Consider the following 16437-nt stretch of genomic DNA (forward strand, 5'->3'; position numbering starts at 1 on the left):
TACTTAAAGTTTCACGCAATAGCGATCATCAGATGTTATAAACCGTAAAAAAACGTAACGACAGAAATATACGAAAAAAGTGCTATGGAGTGTCTGCTATGATGGCATTAAAGCTTTTTATTAAAAATTTATTTTCATGGCGGCACTTTGATGTTAGTTCGCTTCGTTTATTGAGCAAGTCTAGTTCCGAAGTAATAATGTGGTACTTTTCGGTCAAGCACAAATTACAGTAATTACCACCAGGTTTAAATGGTTCTGCCTGATCGAGAATATTCCACGTAAGGATGGGTTCTAAACCTTTACTTTTGCACTCCCATACAAATTTAGAAAGTTCAGTGGAGTTTGCTTTACTTTCATAACGAAAAGAATTCCTATGCTTATACCATCTGTCTTTAAATGTTTTTTCAGTGAGACCAATATAATAATGCCCCTTTTCTTGCTGCTGAGTTTTTACATTGCAAATATAAATAAGGTTTTTCTTAAGGCATTTTCTTTTTAGTGGGCATGCAGCGGTTTATTGGCAATTGCCTGATTGGCTATTATTGTCAGTAGAATTAGATAGAATTCTTTTGTTATGAGCAGTAATAATTTTCTTAATATTTCGGAGGCATCTGTAACTAACTTTTAAGTTGTTCCGGTTAAAAAATTTGTGAAATTTATGGTCTTTAGGAAAGCATTTATTAATTAAACCCAAAAATATCTTTGCTACGTTTGTTCTAACGTTCAGTGAAAACAGAGGGTTAAACCAAATAACGTTTCGTTTTCGAGATCCTGCATCACGTTTTGGCGTGTTTTGATTGAAATTTTTTTTTTTTTAAATCCACAAGAATTGAGAGCGTTGTTATAAAACGGTGCGGCTCTATCAAAAACCTCTTTATTGGTAGATATATTACTGATGCGGTTAGAAATTTTCGGTATCGATTTGATGATATTAGGTGGGTGATTAGAGTTGGCGTTGATATACATAAGGTTATCTCCTTGTTTTCGGTAAGGTTGAAAAGTACTGTCAAGGAGATTAACTGTGGTGTCGAGGAAGTTTACAATTTTTAAATCAGATTTAATAGTAATAATAAGGTTGAATATATCTTTAAAAATGTTGACAAAATTTTTCTTTATTTTTTCTGACTGAGGGCCGCTGATATTATAGAAGCAGCAGAGACCATCATCTCTATATAGTCCTGTGGTGTTGAGCCCGTATTCACTGGCAATAGTATGTAATATGTAAAGGCCTACTAACTCGCACAGTTCGGCTCCGTCAAAACTTCCCATAGTAACGTCAAAATCAGGGTCGCCTGATTTTTTGCTCCACATATTATTTCCTGCGAAAAGTAAAGTTTTTCTAGTATGGTAGATGATATTGATTGATTCATCAGGAATTATGGTGAACTTCTTAGCGTGTATTAAAGAGTCATGAAATAATTGTTTTGAAATAGAAGGGTAGAACTCGTTAATGTCGTATTGAATAAAAGTACATAATTTTTTGTCTGGTATGGACTCGAACCACTCTATTACTTCTTTTGTATTATGCTATTGGTGTACGAGGGTGGCCTTTCTCACTCTGCTATTAATATCATCTAATAAAACTTTACTAATTTTCCCGAGTTCTGGCACTGAGGATTGTTGGCAAAATTATCCTTATGGTCTTTTAGGGTAATGAATGCTGAGTACATTGCTAGACATTCTATTCTATCGTCTATGTCCAAATTTTTCGCAATTTATTTAGCCTCTATGTTAACACTGTTATACTGTGTTATATCAGATTTTTTGTAAATTTTAGTAATGCTTTCCGCATAAAGCTTCTGGTAAGAAGGCTTATCTAGTTCATATATGTTTCTAGTTTAATCTGCAAAGGTAACAAGTTATTTGAAGATTTGACTTTTGCAATGTCGTGATGTAAATTGTCTTTGAAAATCATTTTGAATATTAGTAAATGAGATATTCTTTATTAGATTAAGCAAATCATTTTCAAAACTTACAAGATCAGGGTGTTGTGGTGGGGATTTTCTTGATTTGATATCATAATGGTAAACAGGCTTCTGGTTAAGATCGTTTTCGCACATCAAAGCTTTCCATCTTTTTACATTCCATTTTTTTACGGTTTATAACATCTAATGATCGCTATTGCGTGAAACTTTAAGTAATGTAATATAAACCAAGCTAATTATTTAGTTTATATAATAACAAAAATAATATATTCGCTCTACTTATTCTACGCTGTATTGAGCACTCTTACTGGAAATATTAACATAATTTCTACAATACTATATATATATATATATATATATATATATATATATATATATATATATATATATATATATATATATATATATATATATATATATATAGTATTGTAAAAGATTTTCAAATAGCCAGATTATTATCATCTGCAATTTTATATATACATACAAACATATATGTATATATAAAATATACATATATGTATATTTTATATATACATATATGTATGTATGTATATATAAAATGACAAAAACTTAACAAGAAAAGCTTTGAAAGAAATTAAAGAAAGCAAACTTGTCGATATATATAGAATAGAGCAATATATAGAATAAAACATGATAAGGCTTTAGAAAAAATTCGTTAACAAATTGGTCCAATGAGAGTTTTAAGTGAAGATCCTATTTACAGTTATGCCACTAAAATTAAAACTTGAAGCTGATGGTGTCTCAATAACTAATTTTAGAGGCAAAGCGTATGATAATGCTGCTGTTATAGCTGGAAAGCATCAAGGAGTTCAGCAAAGTATAAAAGAAATTTATCCAAAACTTGAATTCGTACCAAGCTCAATCCATTCCTGGCATTCAAGCTAAACCTGGTTTATTTAGATGCTGCTTCAGTTTAGGCAAGTTCAGTAGCTTTTTTTGGTGGGTTCAGGATACCAGATATCTTAGTTACTATAAAGAGATCTTAGTTACTCTGACTTTATGATTCAAAAGATACTTAGAATTAAAAAATACTTTGAATCAAAGTATCTTTTAAATCCAAGTTTTTAAATACAAAGACAGATGAAATATTAAACACAAGAACAGATGCAGAAACTGATAGAGAAAAGAGAGGAATTGACAAACGGCCACAACTTACGGCCTTAACGGCCTTAACGATAAGGCACAGGTTTGATTTCAAGCTTGAACGAATTGGCTCACGGGCTTTTGTCGCTGCCACAGGGAATCAAAATAAGTTAGTTGATATGGGCCCATCTATGTTATTACAATTCACTGCCCAATATTATAGTAATTCTTCGAATAGTCCTAACAACTGTCATAAACAATGCCACTTTTGAGAAAAGATTTATAAAATTGGAATTAATCAAAAGTTATTTAAAAATAAGTCTTTTAAGGCTGACCATTCTAGCTATCTTGTCTGTTGAACAAGAAACATGTGACGCCATAGAAATTGATAGTGCAACAAAACATTTGGGTATATAGAAAAAGGCCAAATAAAGTTTTAGTTTTAGACAAAAGTTTTATTTTTAATTTAATTTTTGAAAACAAAAGTATATAATTGTAGCAGTATCCCCAGCAAGCACACAACGTTCAAATAACGTTGATCAACGTCGATCAACGTTATTTCAACGTTGTTTTAACGTTGTGTGCTTGCTGGGTCACTAGTTCTAATTTGAAGCTAATTTGTGTTTTATATTTTATTCGCTGTTATTTGTTCTGTTTTTAATTTTATGAAATAATTATTTTATCTTTTCGACGTATATCTTAAGTATTGGTTATATATCAATAAGTGGCGTACATATAAAAACTTTTATAATAAATGTGTTAATTATTATTGATTTCTTTGTATTCTGTACAATACACAATAACAAATTTATTTTTGCCGAAAAGTTCTAACGAGGGTCTGTAAATTTTTGAGCCTCTTGGATTTAAATACCTAAACAAGGGGACAATGAATTTGGTCTACAGCCCGGGCAGCTAATACCAATGCCGCCCGACTTTTAAGTGATGTATTTTCTTACCCGTGAAATTGGAAAACTAAATAACTTCCATTGAACCATAGTCACAAGAATATTCTTGAGACTATGATTGAACACAACATTTAATCCGAAGAAAAACTGTACACAAAGCTTTGACTCTACAAGTAATTTAAGGGTGCAACAACCGATCTTCTAAAACATATTTTCAATCTGTTGATACTAGAAAAAAATGATCCGAAACTTTTCTGAAATCGGTTAAAATATAAGATGCATTAAAATATAAAAATGCTTATAAATTCCTAGCTTTCTTGATGCGAATACTACGTTGCAATTCTACATTTCTTCTCTCTTCAATATAATTTCCGCTACAATTTCAAAATCCATCAAAATCTCTCAAATACCGTCATAAAAAAAACCGTTCAAAATATATTTACCAAAGTTTCTTGTGAAAAGCCGTTAACACAAGGAAACTACGTAACGTCAATACTTTCCACCACTTTATACCTTTGCCTATAACACTAACTACTTCGTCAAGTTCATTCAGATATTTTAATCCAGATACTAAATACTGGATTAGTTTATCTGCACAATTTATTTAGTGTTGCATAGTGGATTTTTAGATTTATTTTCCAGCAGATGTTAACTGATTGGTTTTTTTTTTTAAATATAAAATTTCAATATGAGTTTAAATTCCATATAAGCTGTAAATATTCATGGTTTAAAAAGATCTTCGTTAGCTGGGCGTCTAACAGTTGCTGCTTTTGTATAAAAGTTGCTGCTTTTGTATAAAAGTTGCTGCTTTTGTAGTGTAATCAGGATTGATTTTATTTTTTGATATACCTCAAGCAACTTTCTCAGAATGAATGTTTCTGTGACTTGGTCAAGTTTATGATATCAATTTAAATGAAAAGTGTTTAGAGGTGCTGTTTTGAGTAGCATTTTAAAAATCAATTTGAGTTATCTTGTGAAGAAGATGCGAGTTTGGTATTGAAAGTCCAATAAAATTTAATTACAAACAACACAAGAATTCAATTTCAAAATGTTTTAATGATCAGTAAACACTAAACTAATACAAAACTTGTAATAAAGTTTTAAATCAAGTGACACAACTTAAAAGCTGAGAGTTCCTCTAGTTCAAAGTGTCAAAAGCTTTCACAGAGTTACATTTTTAAAATTAAATATATATTCTGGCACAATATTATTTATCCTCTATGTTTGGATCTTTTAAAAAGTATGACCAGAGTGTACTTATCTTTTTGAAAATTTATTTTTTTAAACAAGCACTGAGTTTTTAAATCCTTTTCTTTAGAATGACAAATAAAATGAATATTTTTTTCATGGCACTGTTGCTTCTCAGTCTGTTTTTTCACAAAATTGTTTTCAGCAAAAAAGAAAGTAAAGATGTCTTTTCCACAAAGTACAAACTAATGTTTGAAGAAATATTTGGTAAAAATTACAAAGAAAATATTTTTAGCAAGCCCAAGTCAGTTACTGAAAATCTTGATTGTGAAATTAAGAAGTTAGCATACCAATTGGCTGAAAAGTTAAATGCTGGTGAAGGTTCAAGTGATGAGCTGCTAGCTGTTTTTGAGGCTCTACAGCTAGAATCTTGTGACAGTAAATTTACAGATAAGAAGAAATACAAGCCTTCAGAAATACAAGTTGAAGATCCTTACAATATATTTGTTGACAATGTTAAAGGACAACTTTTTAGCACAGGAAAGTTTGATGACCCCTTTCGGGATATTCAGTCAGCTATAAATGAATGTCAGAAGCTGCTTACATCTGTCCTTCCTGGAAAATGTGTTGTTAATATTAGGGGTGGTGTTTACAACATCTCGTCACCTTTATTAGTTTCTTCAAGCAACCTAGTTTTGACAAACTATAAAGATGAAAAAGTACATATAACATCAGATGTTTATATCCAGGCAAATTGGAAACTGTTTCAGTCCTCAATGGATATTTTTTTGGATATAAGTCCCATATTTGAAGATCTTGCTCCAAAACAAAACACAAGTAGTATTATTTACTTAGGATATTTTACAGCATCACAGTGTAAGGAATTATGTGAAGAAAAGCCTTTATGCTCATCTTTTATCTTTTTTGATGACACAACTAAAGACTTTGCTAACCAATGTTACATAAGAGTAGATGGAATGTGGAATACTAAAAAATACAGTGGAGTTGTATCCGGTAAGAAGGTAATATACAGTTGAATTTAAATGTATGTTTGCATATGTATATGTGTGTGTATATACACTACCACTCAAAAGTTGAAAAGCATTTCTTTATTCTTGAAAAAATGCAGAAACATAAACTTAAAGCTATAAGTTAAGAAGTGCACTAGAACAAACAAATTTTAAATGTGTGTGTATGGTTATTATGTCTTGTTTTATTAGCTCTTTTATCAAATCTTAAGTTGTTTTATGCCAATTGGTTGTTATCATGGGTGCCATTATGATATTCTTTAGGTAAGCATAGACTTACTGAAGTAATTTCTTGTGTGTATGAGCCCCCGCTTTGTTGGCTATCAATTTTTTGTCAATTATGCATACCTTCTCTGATCCAGGTGTGAAGTGTAGAATTAATGAGTTTTTGTCTGGTTTTTCAGACTGAAATGTTGTTATATCAGTATCCACAATGTTAAGTTAAAAGCTCTTGCATCATTTTGTATCAAGTGTGTAATCAAATTATTTTTTCTAAAATGCATTTCAAAGAATCATTAGTTTGACTTTTCATCATGTGATGCATTAAGTGGAGTTGATGGGTGTAGTTGTATTATTGCTATTACATAACAAATAAAACCTTTTTGGACTATTTGTTATGTTACATTTCAAAAATTTGATGGTCAGCATGGCTAGATGCAGTGAAACAAGTAGCTCTTTAGTTTAAGTTTTTTAGATCTGCTTTAAATGAAATTATTTTGAAAAGCAGTAGATAAATGAAACAGCTTCAGTTTTAAAAAACCTACTGTTTCATTAAAACTACTGCTGTTACTATTTATCATAAAAGTACTTGCAGCAAATAATCTCTATATTAAATGAGCCCAATAAATAATATTTTAAAGCTTAAGAAAACCTTGACTTGCTAATTCTTGCAGAGCATAAAATTAAATCTTTGCAGAATTTAAAATTATTGTCCACTAAATAACCAAGTATTTTCTGAAGAATAGTTTCCTTTTCAGACAAATTTATCAATTTAAAACTAGATAATCTTACAGGTCACTTTCAAGGGAATTCTTTAATAGCAACATTTTAGTGAGAGTTCGATAAAACAGATCAGGGTAACATATGTATTGGGCTAAAGTTGTTTCAAAAGATAGAAGAAAGTAAGATAAAAACCTAATATCAAACTAAACATGTAAGCGGCAAACTTGCTCAAACAAATTAATAACATGGGATTCCAAAATGTAGCAATTTTGCTTTAATTTTTAAATTTTCTTTAAGTAAAGCAAAAAAGAAAGTAAGCAGTTTTCTAGTGTTTTGAAAAGAATTGAAAACTTTCCAAGTTCAGTAAATTATTAGGAGTAGTAATATGGTCAGTTAACTGTGAACATGAAATACAAAGTAGTGCATACTCTGCATATTATTGTGCATGGGTTGTTCTAAATTAACTGAACTTACATGTGTTAGAAAAGGCCTAAAGCCATTAAGCTTCAGTAAAATTTTGTTTATTTTTTAAAGTTTTTTAAAAATAATTTAAAGGGGCCTTGAAGTTGTTAATCCTCTTGTTTTCTCTAAAAAGTTATTCAATATATTTAATTTATATGTTTTAGTAGTTTAAGTCATTTAATATATGTATGTATAATTTCTTAATAGGTTAACATTTATGCTGCTGATTTAAGTGCTTATCAGTTGCCAAAATTTGACCAAATGTTTTTTGGTGATAATCGCTTTGTCAAAGCCAGATTTCCAAATGCTAACCCAGAAACACAAGGTCTTCACACTTTTCCTACTGGTTACATCGGTGAAGCAGCATCATGGTTGCAGCCAAAAACTTATCCGTCTCCAATAGATATAAAAATCCAGGAACCTAGTAGACCGAATTCATATTTCAGTAATTTCTTTGTTGGTATTGATGGAACTGTTTCTCAATTTCATCCACCAAAATCCTATTGGGGATCATCTTCTCCAGTTGCAGGTGGTATATACAATGTTCCCTCAGGTCTGCAATACTTTAATGATTCTGAATTTAACTTCCGTACCTGGAGGAACCCAAATACTGGTGTTATTCATGCTTTTCATGGAGCTCACTGGGGTAATTGGATGTTTAAACTGGATACTAGAAGTCAGGTAGTTATCTTTTTTCATTTAATATTTTTGTTAAAAAAAGTTAAGTAATTTGTAAGTGAATCATTTAAAAGTTTGAGTTTTTTTTTTTTACAGTATGATCAAATGTTGCAATGGAGTTGGGGTGGCTTTCAAGAAGCACGTGGAGCAGGTAATGGAGCAGAGTGGTATGTAGAGAATATATTTGAAGAGCTTGATGTTGCTAATGAATGGTTTTATGATGAAGAAGAGAAAGTTCTTTATTTTTTCCCAAATGTTACTGAGAATGGGGAGTTCATTTTACCAGAAATGGTATTTTTTATCTTTCAGTGTATTGTAAACTTTTTTATTTTAAGAAATTTTTTACACATGCACTCTGCATTTACATCAAGAAAAGAAAAATAATGTGATAGTTTTTTTTTGTAAACAAACATATTTTATTAGACATTTCTTTTAGGTAATATACCTTTAAGCTTCGAGACAATATGTTTAATCCGATAATTTGTTTTCTTCATGTTCAAAAACACTTAATGCTTTGAAAACCCAAATTTTTCTTGTTTATCCCACTGAAGGATTTTACTAAAATCTTTACTAAAATCTTTACTAAAATCTTTACTAAAATCTTTACTGAAATCTTTACTGAAATCTTTACTAAAATCTTTACTGAAATCTTTACTAAAATCTTTACTAAAATCTTTACTAAAATCTTTACTAAAATCTTTACTGAAATCTTTACAAAAATATTAAAACTAAAATTAATCAGATTAAGTTGCATAAAAGTTAAGATTCAAGCTTTTATTTATCATTGCAAAACTAGCTATGCTTATTAATTTTTAACCTAAGATAATAAATTACTAGTAATTATGATGACCTTAAAATCAAATTAATATTATGTTTTAAAACAAGACTTTTGAAGTATTTAAGTATAATACTGATTTGCTTTTTTCTTATTTAATATCTAGAAAATTGCACATTAATACTCTTCTTTTATAAACAGTTTGTCAAAAAAAAAATTTCTTTTAGTTTCAAGTTCCTCAATTGCCTTCCTTGCTTAGATTGATTGGAACCAAAGATAATCCTATCACGAACACTGCAGTTCATGGTCTTACTTTTTTTCATACTACTCAAACTTTCTTGGAGCCTTATCAAGTACCTAGTGGGGGAGATTGGTCTGTGCATCCAAATGGTGCAGTATTCTTAGAAGGGACAGTTGGTGTTAACATAAGTAACTGTGTATTTAATTCTCCTGGAGGAAATGGGATTTTTGTGAAGTAAGATTGCTGTTTTTCATTTGCCAACATTTTTTAGTTTTTTGAGATCTTTTTAAAGTTTACCTTTTTGTTTCCTACTCTGCCTTAAGAAGGCGATTTACTTCAAATAGAATATGAATAGTATACCTACATAATATATGATATAATAATAAATAGTTTTCATCTTTTAGCAAAAGTTAATCATGTTAGTACAAATGAATTTTCCTTTTAGAGGTTTTCATAGAAATCTTACAATATCTTACAATACCATGTTCCGTCTTGGTGATAATGGTATAGTATTAGTTGGCCAATCTAATCTTATTGATGGAAGTGATGGTGATCACCCAGTTGGAACCACAATTTTTAAAAATGTTATTTTTGAAAATGGTATTTGGGGAAAACAGGTATCTTTATATTGGGATGGTCATAAATAAATGCCTAAAATATTTACAAAAATGTAAAAAAGCACTGTTTATTTTCTTTCGCAGACATATGCTTTTGTGCAATCTGTTTCAAGAGGAACAACTATTGATTCTAATGTATTTTTCAATGGACCGCGTGCAGGAATAAACATTAATGATGGTTTTGGAGGCGGCAATTTAATTCAAAATAATTTGCTCTTCAATTTTGTTAGAGGTTCTTTACTTTTTCAGTTTCAATTTCAAAAAAAAAAATAATTTCATTTGGTTTTACTAAATTGTATTATTCAATTTTCTTTTCAATTAAACATTTGAAATTAATTGTTTCATTAATTAACTTGTTTGTGCTCATATATTTATTCATTTTATAAAATGTTTTATTTTGGAACAAGGGTTTTTAAGCAAGGTAATTTTTAAAAAATGTTGATTTATCCCTAAATGTGTATAACTTAATGGCATTGGGTTTAGAAATTTAGCTTACAATAATGTTTTAGAGAAAGCCCAAAGCTTTCTATTTGTCAGGTCCCTATAAAAAAGTTTTTTTCCAGAAATAGATCAATCTAGGTCTGAAAAGAATTAGTTTCCACCTTTTGAAGTAATTAAAAATTTTCTCATGAATATTCTAGTAAAAAAAACATCAATATGTAGACAATTATTCATTATCAGGTTAAAAGGTCATTACAAGTAAAAAGTGATGAATGAAGTTTTGTGGGTAAAAAACTGGCACATCATATATTTCTAACTTTGCCAATTTTTATTTGAATTTTGTTTCCAAAACCAATAAAGCAGATCTTTTATCTTTTGACTTAAAAAAAAAAAAAGTATCAAGTATATTTAGAGCATTTCATTCAAAGTTGCTATTTTTGCACAGATACCAACTTTCAAACCAAGTATATAAACTTTTTATTACCTCAAAGATTATTGTTAGCAATTGCCATGGTATTTGGATTTTTTGTGACAGATGTGTAGTTTATATTTAGTATTAATCCTGGCTTCAGATAGTTATGGTTGCTGTTTAATGAGCTGGTATATTTGATATTTTTATGCAAATTAACTTACTAAATAGAGGTGTGTTTGTAAAATCTAAAATTATTTTTAACTATGTTGGTGTAAAGATTTGTTATTAAATATTTTTCTTCAAGAATTCAAGTTATGAAACATTCAGGTGTGGATGAGTTTAGCTGGTTTTATAATTCTATTAAAGTCTGATTTACTTACAGTCAGAGGAACTTATTTTCCTAGCAATTCAGGAAAAAACTGGTGCACTTTTTACTTGAACTTTTTTGAATGGACAGTCATTAGGTTAATCTCCATGCATAAAACGGCAATGAGTTTTTATGTTTTTATTTTAACTGAAAACAATGGGAAAAAATATAACCTTGCTTAAAAATAGATCTTTGATTTTCTGAAATGTAAAAATGTCTGAAAACAGTTTACACCATTTTATTGAGGTTTGAAGTTGAAATTTGTACTCTAAACCTTAACTCTTAGTATGCACCAATTTTACCCTCCTTGTGTGGCAGTTTTAGCAGAATTGGCAGTTAAAACTGTTACACAAACAAATGGAGGTATTAGAAACAAGTTTTGTTTTCTTGATAAGATCCAGTTTTAGTATAAAACAGTAAGTTCACATGCTCTCTCCTGTAATTCCAAATGTTTTAGAAGAACCAAAATGCACTCATGGCCTTTCACTTTAAAAAAAAAAAAACATGGGTAGAAAAAAGTGGTCTACATACCAAAGTTTGAACAAGCCAACAGTCTTTCTGTTCATTTAAAATGGACTTGTATGTGGGACATATAAAGAAAACCAAAATATAATGAGTAAACAAGAAGATATCAAAAATATTTACATAAGCATACTTCATAACAATAAATTAAAAAGATTCTGCTTTCTGTTCAAATCTAGAAAATTACAAGTTTGTTGGAATGGGTTGTTTTGGTTCAAAACATTTGCAGAATATGACAGACAATATTACAAACGACCAAAAATATTTAAATAAAATACCAAGAAACGACCAAAAATATTTAAATACAATACAAGAAACAACCAAAAACATTTAAATACAATACAACAAACGACCAAAAATATTTAAATACAATACAACAAACGACCAAAAATATTTAAATACAATACAACAAACGACCAAAAATATACAAACTGAGTTTAACATTTTTTGAGTGAATGCAATAAATCTATTGTTTGTAAGACAAAACTTTCTGAAATTAGAAAATGATGTTTTTAACATTAATTTTAATATTAGGTTTTAAGTTATATAATTTAGTATTTTAATATTACATTTCTGAAATATTTAAATAATATTTTTCAATTGTTTTTAAGATAAAACTTTTTGAATATATCCCAGCTTTACCCACATTAACCAAAATTTTTTTAAAATGAAGTCTTAAAAAATTTTTTTTTAAAAAACAGTTTTTTAATTTTTGAAGTATTTAAATCTTATTAATATAACCATATTAAGTTGAACCTAAAAATTACTTTTGTAAGCTAATTTTTAAACCCAATACAATTTTTTTTATGGTAACATTTAGTGAAGGAGAGTAAAAATTTGATATTTTAAGAACCACCATATTATTTTGTTATGCCATGTTATATAAGAACTGCTATTTTGTCTCTCAACATTATCAGATGTTTAAACATTTTAGAGACTGATGATCATGGACCAATTAATACATGGGATCGTGTACCATATCTCACCCGAACTAATGGGACTGTATCTTTAGATGTAAATCTCAACCGTATTTATAAAAACTTTCTAATAAATAATTATCGGTCAGTGTGGCCTATCGATCATGATGATGGATCTAGTCATTGGCTTGATAGCTTTAATTACTTAGTTTACGGAGGTATGAATTGACAAAATTTAGATAAAAATGTGTTTGTTTTTTTAAAAATATCTATATGTGCATATGTTTATATATGTGTAATAATCAGTTGCTTTTTAGAAAATAATTGATTTCCTTTATGATAAATTATAAACTTTTGATTGAGAATAATGTCAAGTTACAAACAAGTATTTTAGCAAAACTAAAATTCAAAACAAATTATCTAATAAGTACCATGCTCAATTTCATCTGGCATAATGATCTAATAATATTGTAAGAGGTGCTCATATTTCTTGTGTATTTCGTAGTAAAGAACTATTTTAATAGCTGTATGATAAAGAGTTTTATTCTGCTTCAGCTGGATCAGCTGTGACACTAAGGCGCACAATCACAGAAAGGATTGACCACAACTGACTGAGTTCTCTGTGGGCAAGAGGTATGTGTAGTGGGAGCCGCTGATAGAACCACAGAATCTACTTATGCCACCACTGCATATTCTGTTATTTATCACTGCTCTTGATAACACCTTTTAAGTGCACCCAAGATCTTTTTCCAAAGCTGATTAAAGCTATGACTAGAGCAAGCTATCTTTAATGGACCACGGATCAAGAAGATCATAGAATGTGACAAGTTTGCCAAGCTCCTGAGCAGGACAGAAAAAGCAGCTTGGAACAGTTTTGTTGCAGTTGTTCATGGCTTCTTGGGTAATCACAAGGCTGAAAATTATGTGAAGTTGTTTTAGAATAAGATAAGGATTTTGAGTGACATTCTGCATCTCATTTATCTTAATTCATAAAGAATTAAGACAAATGAGATGCAGAATGTCACTCAAAATCCTTATTGTCGACGCTCATTTCAATAAGTTCTAAGAGAACATGGAAGTTTACTCAGGGACTGCATTTAGGGACTATTTCGTGAAGATGGTCTATAGCACACTCGCAAATCTAGAACTACTCATTTCTGTAGCTTTTTGAAAGATTTTTTTACTTTCTTTGTCTATTCAATATATAATTGCTGTTTCTTACCACACCAAATGAATGAAAGTATCAAATTTATCCAATTTCTCAGGTCCAGTGGCTATATAGATTGTGGCATTTTGCAACATTTGTTGTGTTGAAACATTTTGGATTGTGTCTTTTGTAAATAAAGTGTTCATCTGCTTTTTACATATATGCTTCCTATTGCAGTGTTTAAAATTGATATTTAGTTGAATGAGAGAAATTGTTTGATACAAAGAAAAATATTGCGAAAAGTTTTAATGTATTTGTCTTTTCAAGGCTTTAAAGACTATCTTGGTCATGATCTGAATTCACAGAATAATATTTACATTTATCCAAAAGATGACCGCTGTGCTTCTACTGTTGGTCAAATGAAATGTAAGCGAAATTAAAATATCCTCAAAAGATGAAAAACATTTTGTTTTAATTGCTTTTTAATCGTCTTTTTGAACTTCAAAAATGATGTTTTTCTGCTCGCTGACCTTAAGTAAAATGTTTTAGATGTAACGGGCTACAACGATACATATTTTTCCAACATCTGCGTTAGTCAGCAAACGACGATTTACAATCTGGGTAGTTGTAACCCGAATGATCTCTCCGCATTAATACCTTTGTTTGCAAACAATGTTTATTTTACTCCGACTGGTTCTATCCTAGCGAATTGTGGTGGTAACGTATGGAATTTAACTATGTTTCAGCAGCAAGGAATGGAAAAGGGCACTAAAACACAAACCCTACCCACAGACGATGTAATTATCGACTGGGGAAAAGAGTTATTTGGCTTATAAAGTTAATTTTCTGTTTGTTTTTTTTCGTTATTGTTTTTAGTACATCAATATGTTTTTACACATTTTTGCGTAAATTTATAATATTTTTAAAGAAAATTTTTATTGAAAATAATTTTTAGATTTGTAATCAAACTTTATTATATGAAAAAATATTATTTTATATGAATTTTTAATTTGAAAATTTTTATTTCGAAATAATTTCCTATAAGATATTTTGTAAACTAACTTTTTACGCTGTTTTTAGTTAATTTGTTTTTTTCTATTTTTTTTCTATTTTTTTCCATTATTTTTCCATTATTTTTCATGAAAAAAAAATTATGACAATTTTTTTGTAAACAAACTTTATCGTGTAATTTTTTGTAGACTTACAGGATGTTAACCAGTCATTAAAAAAACAGCTCTTCTACTAATTGTATTAAATACTAAAAGTTACTATAATATTAGCTTCTATAAAAAGGTTTTATGTTGAAGCTTTACCAGGTTAAAGAATGGTATAACTCGGTTTACAGCGATTACCACAGAAAATAACTTTTTCCGATGGAGTGCTTGTTGCAGATTTACTAAACACTGTTTTTGAAGAGGTATAAATTTTTCAGCAAAAAACTTGCAAGCATTACATATATGGCCTATTTGTAGCCTTTTTTGATAGCGCTAATACTAACAGTCTATTAGTAGAAATGTTTCCAAATATCACTCATGAATTTAGTCGCGAATGAACTATGAGTAAGGAAAGCTCAGACAATTAGTATTTTGCTCTTTATACTTAATAAAGATATTGTATTTGTGCTGTTATAAACTTAAGGCTCAATTCTCCGTGATCCTTTTAAAGTAACATGAAAATTTGTTAAAGTAGCATAACGGGAATCTTGCACATCCTTGCAATTCAGAGAGCAAACAATTCTAACAAATGAGCTCTGTCTTTTTCTTTCATAATCCCAAAGTAGTTGAACCTTGACAATCGGTGCTTGCTGTGTGCTAATTTTTTCTTCCTATTATTTTTCTCTGATCTTCCTTCGTATCTTTTTTTTTTTTTAGGTTTTTTTGCCATTTCTGAATAATCTTCGTGCTCCGCCATTTAAAGATTTAAAGTAAGTTAATGAATTGGGATACAAAGTTTTAGAAGAGCATTCGTCATAAATCAGACCTTTTTAACACTTAATAATTTACTTAATTTCATAAAGGAATTTTTTTAGTGTTTTAGTATCCTCAGCCGAAAAGAATTACAAAATTTTTGCATCTTCATTTTTAATCAACTAATAAATTTTGTTCCAAAAATTTGATTCAGTACTATATTTATGAAAACCATTTGGCATTTGACAAAGCTGAGTTTTGTTTTTTCAAAGTTCATTTCCTCTGTTTTATAGTTTTAAATCAAAGAGAGCTCCGTACTCTTGATACTTTTTAAATGCGCTGAAGACGATCCGAACGCTCTCTATATACATATATAAACAACATTAATGTATGACGTAACTTTAACTTTACATAAAGGGGCACTATTCTTTAACAAAATTGAACATTCTTCGACTTAAGCCTTTTGCAGAAAACATTAAAATGCAGTCATTTTTGATTGCATTTTTGTGATTAATTTTTTTGATTGAGGAATCATTGAATTTAAATAGCATCAGGTTTAACAAAAAGACCAAAGAATTTTTTTTTAAACTAGAATATCATAATTAGTATAAATCCAATATTTCAAATCAGCTTTTCAAATAAATGTACTTTAATTAAAAAGTTCAACTCGTTGTTCTTTATTCACAAAAAAACTCAACTTCTACTTAGCTCACTGACGCTTTTTTGATATTGAAATTAAATCGTTTTTTCTTTATTATTCAATTATAAAATTACTTTTCATATCCGTATTTATATTATCAGTTTCCTACGTAAAAGATTGAAAACTAATTGATATCACCTTCAATTTCTAAGATACGTT

The 16437-nt window shown here is 29.3% G+C and overlaps 1 protein-coding gene across 1 annotated transcript; it reads left to right on the forward strand.

Moving 5' to 3' along the window:
• The first annotated feature begins 4398 nt into the window (after positions 1-4398).
• LOC145194913 (uncharacterized) lies at positions 4399-14733 on the forward strand. Its single transcript, XM_090095611.1, has 9 exons — positions 4399-6144; positions 7762-8235; positions 8329-8523; positions 9235-9482; positions 9694-9865; positions 9950-10097; positions 12542-12742; positions 13999-14097; positions 14221-14733. Exons 1-9 carry the CDS (start codon positions 5254-5256, stop codon positions 14505-14507), a joined length of 2715 nt encoding a protein of 904 aa, XP_089951737.1. The 5' UTR covers positions 4399-5253; the 3' UTR covers positions 14508-14733.
• Positions 14734-16437: the final 1704 nt, after the last annotated feature.

Source organism: Hydra viridissima, unplaced genomic scaffold, assembly GCF_058129835.1.
Source record: "Hydra viridissima isolate aposymbiotic clone 2 unplaced genomic scaffold, HvirCarnegie_v1 scaffold_8, whole genome shotgun sequence".
Lineage (NCBI taxonomy): Eukaryota > Metazoa > Cnidaria > Hydrozoa > Anthoathecata > Hydridae > Hydra > Hydra viridissima.

Coding starts and splice junctions, on each gene's coding strand:
- LOC145194913 (XM_090095611.1), top strand. CDS start 5,254: ATGACAAATAAAATGAATATTTTTTTCATGGCACTGTTGCTTCTCAGT. Junction 10,098..12,541: donor GCTCTTCAATTTTGTTAGAG/GTTCTTTACTTT, acceptor TAAACATTTTAG/AGACTGATGATCATGGACCA. Junction 12,743..13,998: donor TAATTACTTAGTTTACGGAG/GTATGAATTGAC, acceptor TGTCTTTTCAAG/GCTTTAAAGACTATCTTGGT.